Consider the following 13,443-nt stretch of genomic DNA (forward strand, 5'->3'; position numbering starts at 1 on the left):
TTATAGGGAACTCATACAACTTAACAAAAAGAAGATAAACAATCCAATCAAAAAATGGGCAAAGGATCTAAATAGACACCTTTCAAAAGAGGACATTCAGAAAGCCAAGAGTCATATGAAAACATGCTCAAAGTCACTAATCATCCGAGAGATGCAAATCAAAACAACAATGAGGTACCATCTCACACCTGTCAGAATGGCCATCATCAACAAATCAACAAACGACAAGTGCTGGAGAGGATGTGGAGAAAAAGGAACACTTGTGCACTGCTGGGGGAATGCAGACTGGTGCAGCCACTATGGAAGGCAGTATGGAGGTTCCTCAAAAAATTGGAAATGGAACTCCCATTTGACCCTGTGATCCCACTTCTAGGAATATATCCCAAGAAACCAGAAACACCAATCAGAAAGGATATATGTACCCAGATGTTCATAGCAGCACAATTCACCATAGCTAAGAAGATCTGGAAACAGCCCAAGTGCCCATCAGTAGATGAATGGATTAGAAAACTGTGGTACATCTACACGATGGAATACTACGCTGTTGTTAAAAAGACATTTGCAACAGCATGGATGGAACTGGAGAGCATTATGCTAAGTGAAACAAGCCAGTCAATGAAGGAAAAATACCACATGATCTCACTCATTCATGGATAATAAAGACCATTACAAACTTTTGAACAATAATAGATACAGAGGCAGAGCTGCCTCAAACTGATTGTCAAACTGCAGTGGGAAGGCCAGGGAGGGTTGGGGGGGAGGAGAGAGGGGATTAAGAGATCAACCGAAGGACTTGTATGCACCCATATAACCATAACTAATGGACATAAGACACTGGCGGGTAAGGGAGGGCAGGGGATTGTCAAGGGCGGGGGGGAAAAAAGGACACTTATGTAATACCCTTTGTAATACTTTAAGCGAAAAAAAAAATAAATAAATAAAAAAAATATATATATATTTTCAGTGATTTTAGAGAGGAAGGGAGAGGGAGAATCATTGATCGGCTGCCTCCTGCACGCCCCCTACTGGGGATGGAGCCCACAGAATCGAACCGTGACTTCCTGGTTCATAGGTTGGTGCTCACTGAGCCATACCAGTGGGGCAAGGACTGCACTTACGATAGAAAATTGGAAATACCTACTTTACAAATATGGACCCATACTGTTCCATGCAGATAATTTTGCATACCATTTCAGGGGGCTACTTCACCCATTTGTATTCCACTGCTTGTACCATCAGTTAGGTGCTAACTCTCTAGTTAAAGACTTTCAAGTGGTTTTTAGGTGTAGGTTTTTGTTGTTGTTGTTGTTTTGTTTTTTCATTTTAAGCAGCCAAAAAAAGTGTTTTTCCTTTGTATATGTACCTGTTTAGTTCTTTAGAATAAATTCCTAGAGTTGGAATTTGGAATTTCTGGGTAAAATGGCTTAAAAACACATTACCAAATTCCCTCTGCAAGGAAGTATGAGTTTGTTGTCATGCCAACAATGCCCATATGCTTACACTCTGCCAACACTGAACGTTATCAATCTTTCTAAAGTTTGCCAAACTGAGAATCAAAACAACTCATTGCTGTTTTCTCTTACATTTTAATTAGATTCAATGCTTTGGGGTTTACATTTAAATAAAGCTTTATTTCTATAACATAGTTACAATAACTTGCAATTATTAGAAATAAACATTTCTTGATGTCTCTGAGAGGCAAAAATTACCCTAATAACAAAATAATATCTGTAAATTCATAACAAAACTAAATCAAAATCCTCCCCTTACCACATTCTAACGTATTTCACTAGAATTAAATACAGTATGTCCTTTATCACATGAAACAGACATTAAAAATATAGTAACCGTTTTTGAAGAGAAGTGGCAAACAGCGTTTCTCAGGAGAACCTAAGACTAAGAACATTCATCATTGCGGAATGACTTATAAGGTAATCTGCATCAAGGCAAAATAATAACTAGATTTCTCTGAGGTCCTGTCATGGTACAATTTTGTGTTCAGTGAGTCACATAATGAGAAGAGGGAATCGGTAATTAGAAAAAGAAACTCCTATGGGCTATGGCTTCATGATTTGAGTCCAGAGGAGAAACCCTGGGAAAAAAAACACAAACGAGAAACAAGCCAACATTCCAGCTCATGTATTGACACAAACTCCTTCACTAAGAAAAGGAACACGATGGCAGCTGGGAATGGGAATTTGGTTGTTAATATTTCTAGAAGTTGCAACCACAGCTTTCAGGACAAGAAACATTTCTGATGGCAGAGGTAAGAACAGAGATTAACCCACACTTAAAATCTGCAGTTACTGTAGAAGCAAAGAGTCGTGGTCAAAGTGAACTCCCATTCTAACAGAAGGGCAGAACAACCCCAAAGGCCGGTGTTGCATTCTTAAGTAAGGCCCTATGTTTTAAAGATATTCCTTTGCCTAACACGGAGAAAGAAAAAAAAACAGAATTTTATAATTTAGTCAAAAAAAGTCGTACAAGATATATGCTTTATGTCCATGGGTTTCTGAAATCATATACTTTTTAAAAATCTTGACCTTATTCAAATTTACCCCCACAATATAATATTTGCCATTAAACCAACCAAACTGCCACAATAATTGCTCTCAAAAGATAATAACAGATTATAAGGTCTAAAAGATTGTAAAATATAATAGAATGCAGTCAATTGGTTTTAACAACAAACACTACAGCAAGCATATCAAACTCGCGGCCGGCGGGCCATATGCCTTGTCATGCGGCCCAACGGCCGCGAGTTTGACATGCTTGCACTACAGAGCTTGAACTGTGATATCAATTGACAGAACTGTTTAACTTATAGAGAAAAACCTGCTGGATCAGTAAGGCATTGCTGCATCATTTTTCAGAGAGGAAGGCAAGTCACTAGCAAGAAAAATCACAAAATGTGTAAGCAAACACCAAGACAGCAGATGGTGCACATGTGCAAACAAAAGCGGTTCCTCTGGGCCCTGGCTTTTATATCAAAGTAACATTACACTGTGCAGATGTAAAACTCACAGCAACCCAATTCCCTTCTTTAATACAGGCTGACCACTTTTAACAGACATTCAATCTAAAAGAAAAAAAGGAAAAATCAAATTTTCTAAAACACTTATTTTCAGAAAAGCTGTTTCGTCTCTCAGTATCGGGCAGATTTTTTAAAAAACTGTTTAACTGGTATAATATTTTAGAGGAGTGTATAAACAAATTGACAGCAACTAAAACAATTTTAATGGCACATCCAGGAGCTCACATTCAAAACGACATTACTGGTAAGTTCTTTTTTGTGCATGAATTCAAATTCTATGTTATGAGCCAAGTAGCAATGCTTTGTTCATGTTAATTCTTAGCAAATAATTTGTTAAATTTAGTTACGTTTTTCAAAACAGTTAAAACCCTAACACATGAGATTTTTGGGCAAAGATACTGACATAATAATACTTCAGGAAGATACTACTATAGCCAACATATTGCAGTAATTTCCTAAAGTGATTTCTGAGACAATAACCTAGATCTAATGTTAGTTACTGCCTTTTATGAATGTTATGATCATTTCAGCACAACTGCACTGGTGCTGATTCTGCCAGTAACCACAACTCACTAAAGCACCTGGCAATTCCACTCCCGTCGGGGTCCACACAGATGGGCAGAAGGAAGTGTTAGCATTCACTATACATCTTACTCGCGGTCTCATTAACTTTGGCCTTTTCACTGTTTCAGTATCTCAGGAAAATGAGGATCCAAACATCAAGCTAACCTTCCACAAACTATTCACCCTAAAATCTGAACTATTTTTCATCAGGAAATCAACTACCTTAAAAATCTACTTCCAGAAAACTTAACTGGATGCTAATCTAATCGAGCTATTAGTAAAGCCAGATACACAGAAGAAACAATAAAAACAGAAATGGAATAAATGGAACTCTAATACTGCATGAAACTGTTACGGAGAGAAAAACAGAATTACAACAAACATATCATTTAAAAAAAGTTGTACATGCCTCCTGAGCAAGAGGATTCAGGAATTATAATAATTAATATAAGTACCTAATATGTTTTCTAAAATTCACTTTAGTGTTGGGCATCCTTAATTATCATTGTCCAAACCATTTGCTTCTCTGAGGCTGCTGCATGGTTACCTCAGACATCGATATGAATTCCGTGTTTTGAAGACATCACCTGTCTGGTCCCTGTTAAGTACATGACCAAGGAACAGATGTGAGGTAAGGATGCTGTGCTTACTACATAGAGCCAGAGTGGCAGGGGAGGAGTTTTCCCAAAGGGGCATATCCACAGGCCGTGACGAAGGCCATCTCGGATATGGTGTGAGGTCCAGGATATGAAGACCATCCAGGGAAGGAAGCACCAGGAGTCTTTGAGTTTGAAGAGGTGCATGGTACACTTGAGGGTCAGAACCACGGCGGGTATCACAGTAGAACAGTGAAGGAAGGGTCTTCGTGGAAGAGTCAAAGCAGCCTGTGGGGAGGGCGGGGAAGCAATACCTCTATCATTTCCTTCTTGGCAAACAACATGTTATACATGCTTCTTTTTTTTTTTTTTAAATATATTTTATTGATTTTTTACAGAGAAGAAGGGAGAGGGACAGAGAGTCAGAAACATCGATGAGAGAGAAACATCGACCAGCTGCCTCCTGCACACCCCCCACTGGGGATGTGCCTGCAACCAAGGTACATGCCCTTGACCGGAATCGAACCCGGGACCCTTCAGTCTGCAGGCCGACGCTCCATCCACTGAGCCAAACCGGTTACAGCAGTTATACATGCTTCTTAATACTCTAAAATATGTTCCTGCCTGGACAGGGTGGCACAGTGGTTGAGTGTCAACCTATGAACCAGGATGTCACCAGTTCGATTCCCGGTCAGGGTACATGCCCAGGTTGTATGCCTAGTAGGGGGCGTGCAGGAGGCAGCCGATCAATGATGCTTCCCTCTCATAGACATTTCTCTCTATCCCTCTCCCTTCCTCTCTCTCTAAAAACCAATAAAACCATATTAAATCCTAAATGTATAAGGTTTGAGTAATTTTGGAGTTTCAAAGAATTGTCCTCTTAGAGTGTTGAAAAAAAAATCTCACAACCAAATAAAATGTTCTTCAATTAATAAAGGCACAAAAGGGGAATATTTTTGTAGTAATCACTTTATATTAGCTTTGAATACTTTCAGAATTTATTTACAACATTTAGAAAGATTATATTATTTTAAATAAGTATTCTAAAGTTGAATTAAATAAACTTTAGTGAAATTTCTAAACCATTGCAAAAAAAAAAGGTAACAAAAATATCTAATCAAATGAAAAATTCAGACTCAACCCCTGAATGAGCCCTGAGTAAGGCTTTGTTCCCACACAGTCTAAAGGCTAATTTTCAACTAGAAAAGATTGCCTAAATCTGAATCAACCACACATCCTCAAAAACATTACAGAACAGGATACATAAAACCTCACTCAGCACACACAGAAGTCAGAGAATGCTCTAACTTCAACTACTCTAAAGTATTAAACACCAAATCGTGAGCTCTCTCTCTCATACTCCCACCACAAGCCAGGAAAGACTGATTGAAGAAAGATGAGGAGAAACAGGAGACTGATCTGAAATTGACACTACAGTGCTCGCTTTGGCAGCACATATACTAAAAAATTGGAATGATACAGGGAAGATTAGCATGGCCCCTGCGCAAGGATGACATGCAAATTCGTGAAGCGTTCCATATTCTTAAAAAATAAAAAAATAAAAATAATAATAATAAAAAATAAAATTGACACTACAGCTCTAGCTGGTTTGGCTCAGTGGATAGAGTGTCGGCCTGTGGACTGAAGGGTCCCAGATTCTATTCCAGTCAAGGACAGGTACCTTGGTTTCAGGCTCAATCCCTGGCCCTGGTGGGGCATGTGCAGGAGGCAACCAATCAATGTGTCTCTCCCACGTTGATGATTCTCTGTCCCGCCCCCTCCCTTCCACTCTCTCTAAAAATCAATGGGAAAATATCTTCAGGTGAGGATTAACAACAAAAACAAAAAAATAAAATTACCACTACAAAGAGAAAGCACAGCCTATGTATAAAAATACTGAAAAGGGTCCCGTTGGTCCGAGCACTGACCACAGAGAAAGGATTGAAAAGTGTGCATGATTCGAGGCTTTGAAAGGCATTGGTTCTGGGGATGAAGATGGTGACAAGAAAGGGAGAGGTACTCATTAGAGATTGGGGGGGGGGGGGGGGGGGGCAGGGGGGTAAGAGGGAGAAAATAGCAAAGAAAAATATTTAAATATCTATAAAAAAATTAGAGGACACAACCCTCCCCCACATTAAAAAATAAAGTCATCCATTAAAGAGACTGTACCTGTCACACTGCCAAATCAGACTCCCTAGAAACTGGGAACCGTGCAACCCCCTGCTTAAAACAGATTTCTTTAACCCTGACCTACCGACTGAATAGCACAGAGTTTACTCTACATTCCTCTTCCTTCTCCCTTCCCCTCCACGTTTTTGGTTATTGTATTTCTAATTTGTCAGATCACATAACTTTTCTGCATGATTATTCGATTTTTGTCTCCACCTTCGTTTGTAAGCTCTCCATGCACAGAATATCATGCTCCCCAACAGCAGGGGGACGAGGAGGCCTCTGGCAGTCGCTGCCGGGAAGAAAGCGGACCCTGAGGCGGAGCTGCCCGGCGCTGAGGCTCCCTGTGTGCAGAGCAGGATCCCTCCGCACATTCTGTGAAGTCTGTTTACACTAACAGATGCTGAAGAAGAAATGGGAGATTTCTGTTGCTTGGCTGATTATTAAAATATCAATGCAGATTTTTTACTCATAGAAAAACAATGTCTACAATGTCTAATGAAAGAAGAAAAGGACATAATCATGAAATTATTGAAGTAAAAATAGATCACTTAAAAATAGAAGTAAAAATAGATACCAAAAATGAGTATCATAAATATTTATTCTGTTTTGATATTTATTTACTGATGATCATATACAATCTTATGGTGAATGTGAAAGCATTTTAATACTTCACTCAAAAATAAGGTTCAATAAGGGGGCTGGGTGATAAAACAGGTGAAGGGATTAAAAATATATATAAATAACACATAGACACAGACAACAGTATGGTGATAGCCAGGGGGACAGGGGGTGAGGGGAGGGCAAAGGGAGGATAAATGGGGATGGCAAGAGACTGCTTTGGGCGACAGGTGCACCAGCAGAGTGCAGATGATATTTTGTTGTATACTTGAAACCTGTATGGTTTTGTCACGCCAATAAAATCAATAAAAAATAAATGTATTGATTAAAACAAAAAGGATCAATATCAGCACGATGCTATACTTTACAGGCGCTATTTCATTTAATTCTTCTAACAATCCCATGAGTTGGGGTTATTTTACAAAGAGGAAATGGAGACTTAGGAGGCTAAGTAACCTCCCCATGTTGTGGATTTGGTGGCAGAGCTGGGGTTGAGACTAGGTCTGCCCCACCCTCTGGCTTGTATTCTTTTTTTCTTTTTTTAAAATATATTTTATTGATTTTTTACAGGAGGAAGGGAGAGGGGTAGAGAGTTAGAAACATCGATGAGAGAGAAACATCGATCAGCTGCCTCCTGCACACCCCCTACTGGGGATGTGCCTGCAACCAAGGTACATGCCCTTGACCAGAATTGAACCTGGGACCCTTCAGTCCGCAGGCCAACACTCTATCCACTGAGCCAAACCGGTTAGGGCAAGGCTTGTATTCTTAACACTACGCCTTCTAAATGAACCAAAGAATAAATTCAGCGTAAGGCCCAAATATCTTAAAAATTACAATAAAGTAGTTAAATTCTCAATGAATGCATTTATGACCCATACTTTTCATAATGCTTCATAGCTTATCCCAATTATAATAATAATCTCTAACAATTATCTATAATAATCTCTAACAATTATTGTTAACTATTTGCTAAGGTATGTCATTTAACATGCTCATTTAATCCTCACAACAACCCTCTGATACAATTAACATTATAATCCACATTTTACAGATGGGGAAATTGCGACTTAGAGAAGTAAAGGTGTGCTAACATTACATCCTAGGATTCAAACTCGGGTCTTCTGACCCCAATCTTATGCTGCTTCTGCTTACAGCAAAAAAGTTAAAATTAGTCTTTAACTGGGAATTACTGATTCTGTACTGGTTAAGTCTCTAAACAAGTAAGACGACCTCTAAGAAATACCTGGTACAGTTCTTGACACATCACAGGAAGAAGCAATCAGTTATCCTTTGCTCGACAGATACCTGCTGAACACTTAGGAGGTAAGCCAGGAACTGTTCTAAGCCAGGGGGAGCCAAGCAAAGTCCTTTCTCTATGAGTTTGTATTTCTTTCCTTGACATGTTTACAGATCATAAACATGTAAACGGTAGGCGAATCTGTTGACACTGAGAAAATACGATCTGAACTGCTAGTTTAAGTTTAGTTCATTTGCAAGACTAATAGTCACCGTCTGGCTAAACCCCAGACGCCTGAATGAAATGCCTCCATTTCTCCACAAGGGACTGTGCCCTAATCAGCCCAATGAAATGCTCGCCTTTGCCTCCAAGAGGGACTCGGGGAATGAATCCATTAAAGTCATTCCCCAGGGATGGAATCACCTTTGTTTTTTAAATCGTTTACCGGGTTTTAGAGAAAGAGGGAGGGAGAAGAGAGAAACATCTCATTGCGAGAGCGCAGCTGCCTCCTGCATGCCCAACGGAGATCCTGGAATCATCTTCAAGCCGCTCAACTGCTATGGAGCAGCGGTAAACCAGCGGTCGCCAACCTTTCCGACCTCACGGGCCACCAGTGGTCCGCAGACCACAGGCTGGCGACCGCTGGGAGCATGCAGGTCTGCATGCTAAACGATAAAACATGAAGAATATGGGGGAAATGTAAGTATGGTCCTGAAGACAGAACACACCAGCACAGAAAGAGATGGGGCAGCCCTGAGAAGGACCCCATGGTCTGTGCACACCGTCAAGAAGTATGTAGTGGTCAAAAAAGTTGGATTAATGGGCTTTCTTATTTTACAAATTTTAATCCTCACCAGAGGATATGTTTTTATTGACTTTTTAGAGAGAAGGGAGAAAGGAGGAGGGAGGAGGGAGAGCAGTGATAAGTTGCCTCCTGTACATGCCTGGACTGGGGATTGAACATGCAACATAGGTATGTGTCCTGACCAGGAATCGAACCTGCCACCTTTTGGATGACACTCTAACCAACTGAACCACTCGGCCAGGGCTGGGCTTTCTTATTTTAAAGCAAGGTCAATCTTCTCTAGTTCTAACTAAAGCGATGCTGTAAAGTTGGATATACTAGTAATGGTGCAAACAAAATCAAAGGAAAATTAAACAGATATGCTCCTTACCTTTAAAGACAGGGATCTAGCTAGTAGAAAGTGGTCTACGTCAATAACAGAGGCTAAAAATCCAGCTAGAAAGATTTCTCGCAAGTCAGTCTTCTTCTTGATTCCGATGACTACTGCCCAGGACCACATGCCAATCACACCATGCACTGCATTATCGGAGAGGGCGCGAAGCCAGTTATTTTGCTGAATTATGGAAAACTGCAGAAGTCTGTCAGCTACGAGGCAGAATATCCCCAGACCGAGGCTGGAAAGAAGAGACTGAGTGCTGCAAGACTGGAGCAAAGCCTGGGTCTTCTCAGTCTCGGATGCCATCACAGACCATGTGTCAGCGCACGTGAAAAGCCATCAGGAACCGAGCCGCTGCTTCTTGTGGACATTCCCAGTCACCCTAACATAGAAAGGAGAAAAAAAATACAAATGCATGTTATGGGCTGCCATACAGTATCTAAACAAAACATCATCAGCAACAATTTTATAAATATAAAACCAAGTTGTAAAAACTGGTATTTCTTTTTTTAATTACTGTAATTTTATTTCTTCTAGCTTTATTGAGATATAATCAATCTAGTACACTGCGTAAGTTTAAGGCGTACAATGTAATGAGAAGTGACTACCACAATAAGGTTAGTTAACACACCCATCAGCTCACATAGTCAACTTTTCTTATGTGTGGTGAGAGCATTAAAGGTTACATTACATATAATAAGCTTCGTGGCCCAAAGATGATAGTTTTGTAGGAGAAGCAGGTGAGGTGGTAATGTGTAGCATGGGAAATTTAAGGAAGCCCACTGACTGTAATGCGTTATTTTGAGGTCATCTATCTCTCAGGAATGTTTACTATACGGTAGTGGGCATCCATTGTCTATGAACCCAGCAACTACCTTCCATACCTTTTCTGATAACAGCCCCTTCCTTTGGGCAAAACTGCTCATCACGATATTTTACTGCCAAAAATAACAGCAGACTTTCATGTAAAAGGAACAAATTGAAAACAAGAAAGAGATCATGAAGATGAAAAGCCTGACTGCCCAACTAAAAGGTTAATAGAAGCAACGCATATTAAATGAGTGCTTCAAAAACTACAAGTGAATATGAACATTTTCAAAGAATTTTCCCAAAGCTTGAGTTGGGTATTGAAAAATAAATTTAAAAAATAAAGACAAAACCCTTTAAGAGTATTTAAGTCCCCCCTACCCCTGCCAAGGTTATCTGCAAAAGAGGATGCAATTAACATCAACAATACCAAAATATTGTGGGGTACAGAGTTCTGGGAGAAAAGGATCATTACTGTAGGATTCTAAACATAACTAAATTATGGGAATTATGTCACAAACATGAATTTTGAGTTTTCCCTTAGAAATTGTAATACCTAGGTACAATTTCTTGGGGATAAATAATTGAGGAATAGGACTTCTAAATTTCTAAGGGGAGGGGAGAGGGAAAAAGAAAACTTGATTAATACAGCAAAACAGAAAAGGGAAAAAAGCAAAAAAGAAAATTTTACCATCCCCATCAAAGAAAAGCAATCAGGCCCTAACTGGTTTGGCTCAGTGGATAGAGAGTCGGCCTGCGGACTGAAGGGTCCCAGGTTCAATTCCGGTCAAGGGCATGTACCTTGGTTGCGGGCACATCCCCAGTAGGGGGTGTGCAGGAGGCAGCTGATCGATGTTTCTCTCATCATTGATGTTTCTAGCTCTCTATCCCTCTCCCTTCCTCTCTGTAAAAACTCAATAAAATATATTTAAAAAAAAGAAAAGCAATCAGAACCAAACATATCAAACACAAATACCACAATAAATGTGAATGTGTTAAATTTCTCTAGTAAGAGACAGATTGAGCCCTGGCCGGGTAGCTCAGTTGGTTAGAGTATTGTCCCAATATGCCAAGGTTGTTGGTTGGATCCCAGGTCAGGGCACATACAAGAAGCAACCAATGAATGTACCAGTCAATGGAACAATAAATCGATATATATATTTTGCTCTCTCCTCTTTGAAATCAATTTAAAAAGAGGGGGGGGGGCAGATGGAGACAAAAGGAAATATCTTCTGTTTTAAGCCTCTAAGTTTCAGAGTAATTCATTATGCAGCAGTAAATAACAAAAAGTTGCTATTTTTAAAAAGGTATAATTATGGCCCTAACTGGTTTGGCTCAGTGGATAGAGCGTCGGCCTGCAGACTGAAAGGTCCCAAGTTCGATTCTGGTCAAGGACATGTACCTTGGTTGCGGGTGCATCCCCAGTGGGGGGTGTGCAGGAGGCAGCTGATCGGTGTTTCTCTCTCATGGAGGTTTCTAGCTCTCTATCCCTCTCCCTTCTTCTCTGTAAAAAATCAATAAAATATATATATATTTTTAAAAAGGTATACTTACGGTCCCAGAAACACACAATTCTGACATCTATTCCTCTCCAACTATTGGTGCAGATATTTAGATTCTCAGTATGAGATAGATCAATTTAATAAGTGTACTTCCTCTTACTGTCTCTGAACAGGACACCTAAGTGACCCATTTTTATTCTTACCCTTTTCTAATTCCTGCTCCTCTCCCTACAAATAAAATGGATTCCAGGAGCCTCCTGCAAAAGAGCCTTCTGTTTATTTTACATACTCACTTTTGGGGGGGGCAGGTTCCATAAGAATAGTAGTTACAATTTTCTTTTCAACCTGTCATGCATAAAATCTAATGTGTTCAGGTGCTTAATACATATTTTATTTTTATACTAATAAAAGGGATCAGCAGGTAAGCAGTCCTCAGCCTACAACTAAAGATATTAATCGGATGTGACTTCTCTGCCGTAATAGCCAGTTTCCACATCACACATTTCTCTCTCTGACTTGCAGGAGCCACTTTCTGCAATGGCCAAACGGCCACACCTCATCCCCATTAGAGTAAAATGCCATCAATGATGGGGCCCTCAAAGTATACCATATAGGAGTCATCTTCCCTTCCCTCAACTCCACAAACACATAATTAGCAGTTACTTTAATTATACACTATTATGCATTGTCAATAACCTCTTAGACATATTTCTGCCAAAACAAATCAGAGCTCCCAAATTCCCAAAGTGAATGTCATCTTCCGCTTCCCCGTCTTCCTCTCCCCAATCACATTTACAAAAGCCCCGAGTAAAAGCGCGATCTAAAATGGGAAAACTGCCTTTATGATGCTTTTCAAGTAAGTCCTCTTCACCGAACCGGAGTCGCTGCGAAGCTTATATTTCTTTCATGCGACAACACCCTAAAGAGACGCCAAACCTAACGCAGCTACTTTGCAAAGCGAGGAAACAAAGCGCGCTCCCTTGCACGGAAACTTGGACAGCCCGCCTATGAGATGCTTAGATCCCGGGACCCTGACGAATAAAACACGCAATTCCGTATTTCAACTTGATGTTTCGAGTCCCCGCAAATTCCCAAAGTCATACTTTCATCAGGTGGGTGCGAGGCAAGAATCGCTAACATGTCGACGAAGAAACAGGGAGGAAGCCGCGGCGTCTGCAGGGAAGGGACCGTGTCACCCGCGTCGCGTTCCCGCCTCCAAGGACCGACCCGGGGCGCCCAGGGGCTCCGCCGCGGTACCGAGGCGATGGGCAGCGCCATCCGACCCCGGGACCCCCGCTCCCCGCCCGGGGCCAGGGGAACGCCGGGGCGGAGCCTAGGCGAGGGGTGGGCTCCCGGCTGATGGAGAAGCGGCGACGAAGCCGGAGGGCGCTGGGCGCAGGTCCCGGCCCCGGACGGCGGCCACCCCGCGGGCTGCCGGGTCCCGCGCCCGCCGCACCTGCACGCCCTCCCCGTCTGGAACCGGGACCGCCCACACTTCGGGCTCAGGGGGTCCCCGCCTCGGCCTCCCACTGGAGGACGTAGCTTCGCCGCGTCCCTCGCAACCCCCGCCCCACCGGCCCCGCGCCGCACCCACCCTCGGCTCTCGCGGCAGAAGCGGCCGCTTCAATGGAGGACCCGCCCCCTGCCCCCGCCCCCCCTTCGCCGGGACCATAGAGATGCCGGCGCGGCCAGAGCGGCTCCAGCCCGCGCGCCGCCCAGAGCACGACGG

The 13,443-nt window shown here is 41.7% G+C and overlaps 1 protein-coding gene and 1 non-coding gene across 2 annotated transcripts; one reads left to right on the forward strand and one right to left on the reverse strand.

Annotated features, from left to right (window-relative positions):
- Positions 1-1,585: 1,585 nt before the first annotated feature.
- Positions 1,586-13,231, reverse strand: TMEM267 (transmembrane protein 267). Its single transcript, XM_070411879.1, has 3 exons — positions 12,818-13,231; positions 9,400-9,787; positions 1,586-4,482 (listed from the first exon to the last, which is right to left on the reverse strand). Exons 2-3 carry the CDS (start codon positions 9,709-9,711, stop codon positions 4,147-4,149), a joined length of 648 nt encoding a protein of 215 aa, XP_070267980.1. The 5' UTR covers positions 9,712-9,787; positions 12,818-13,231; the 3' UTR covers positions 1,586-4,146.
- LOC139009732 (U6 spliceosomal RNA) lies at positions 5,631-5,739 on the forward strand. Its single transcript, XR_011471432.1, has one exon. It is a non-coding gene; the product is annotated as a U6 spliceosomal RNA (small nuclear RNA).
- Positions 13,232-13,443: the final 212 nt, after the last annotated feature.

Source organism: Myotis yumanensis, unplaced genomic scaffold (assembly GCF_028538775.1).
Source record: "Myotis yumanensis isolate MYYU_CA2020_CCGP unplaced genomic scaffold, mMyoYum1.0.hap1 SCAF_4, whole genome shotgun sequence".
In the NCBI taxonomy this organism is placed as follows: domain Eukaryota; kingdom Metazoa; phylum Chordata; class Mammalia; order Chiroptera; family Vespertilionidae; genus Myotis; species Myotis yumanensis.

What these genes read in the sequence shown, in the direction of transcription:
- TMEM267 (XM_070411879.1), bottom strand. Translation starts at nt 9,711, where the DNA reads ATGGCATCCGAGACTGAGAAGACCCAGGCTTTGCTCCAGTCTTGCAGC. An exon ending in CTAGATCCCTGTCTTTAAAG is followed by an intron (nt 4,483 to 9,399) that starts GTAAGGAGCATA and finishes CCCTCCCCACAG; the next exon opens with GCTGCTTTGACTCTTCCACG.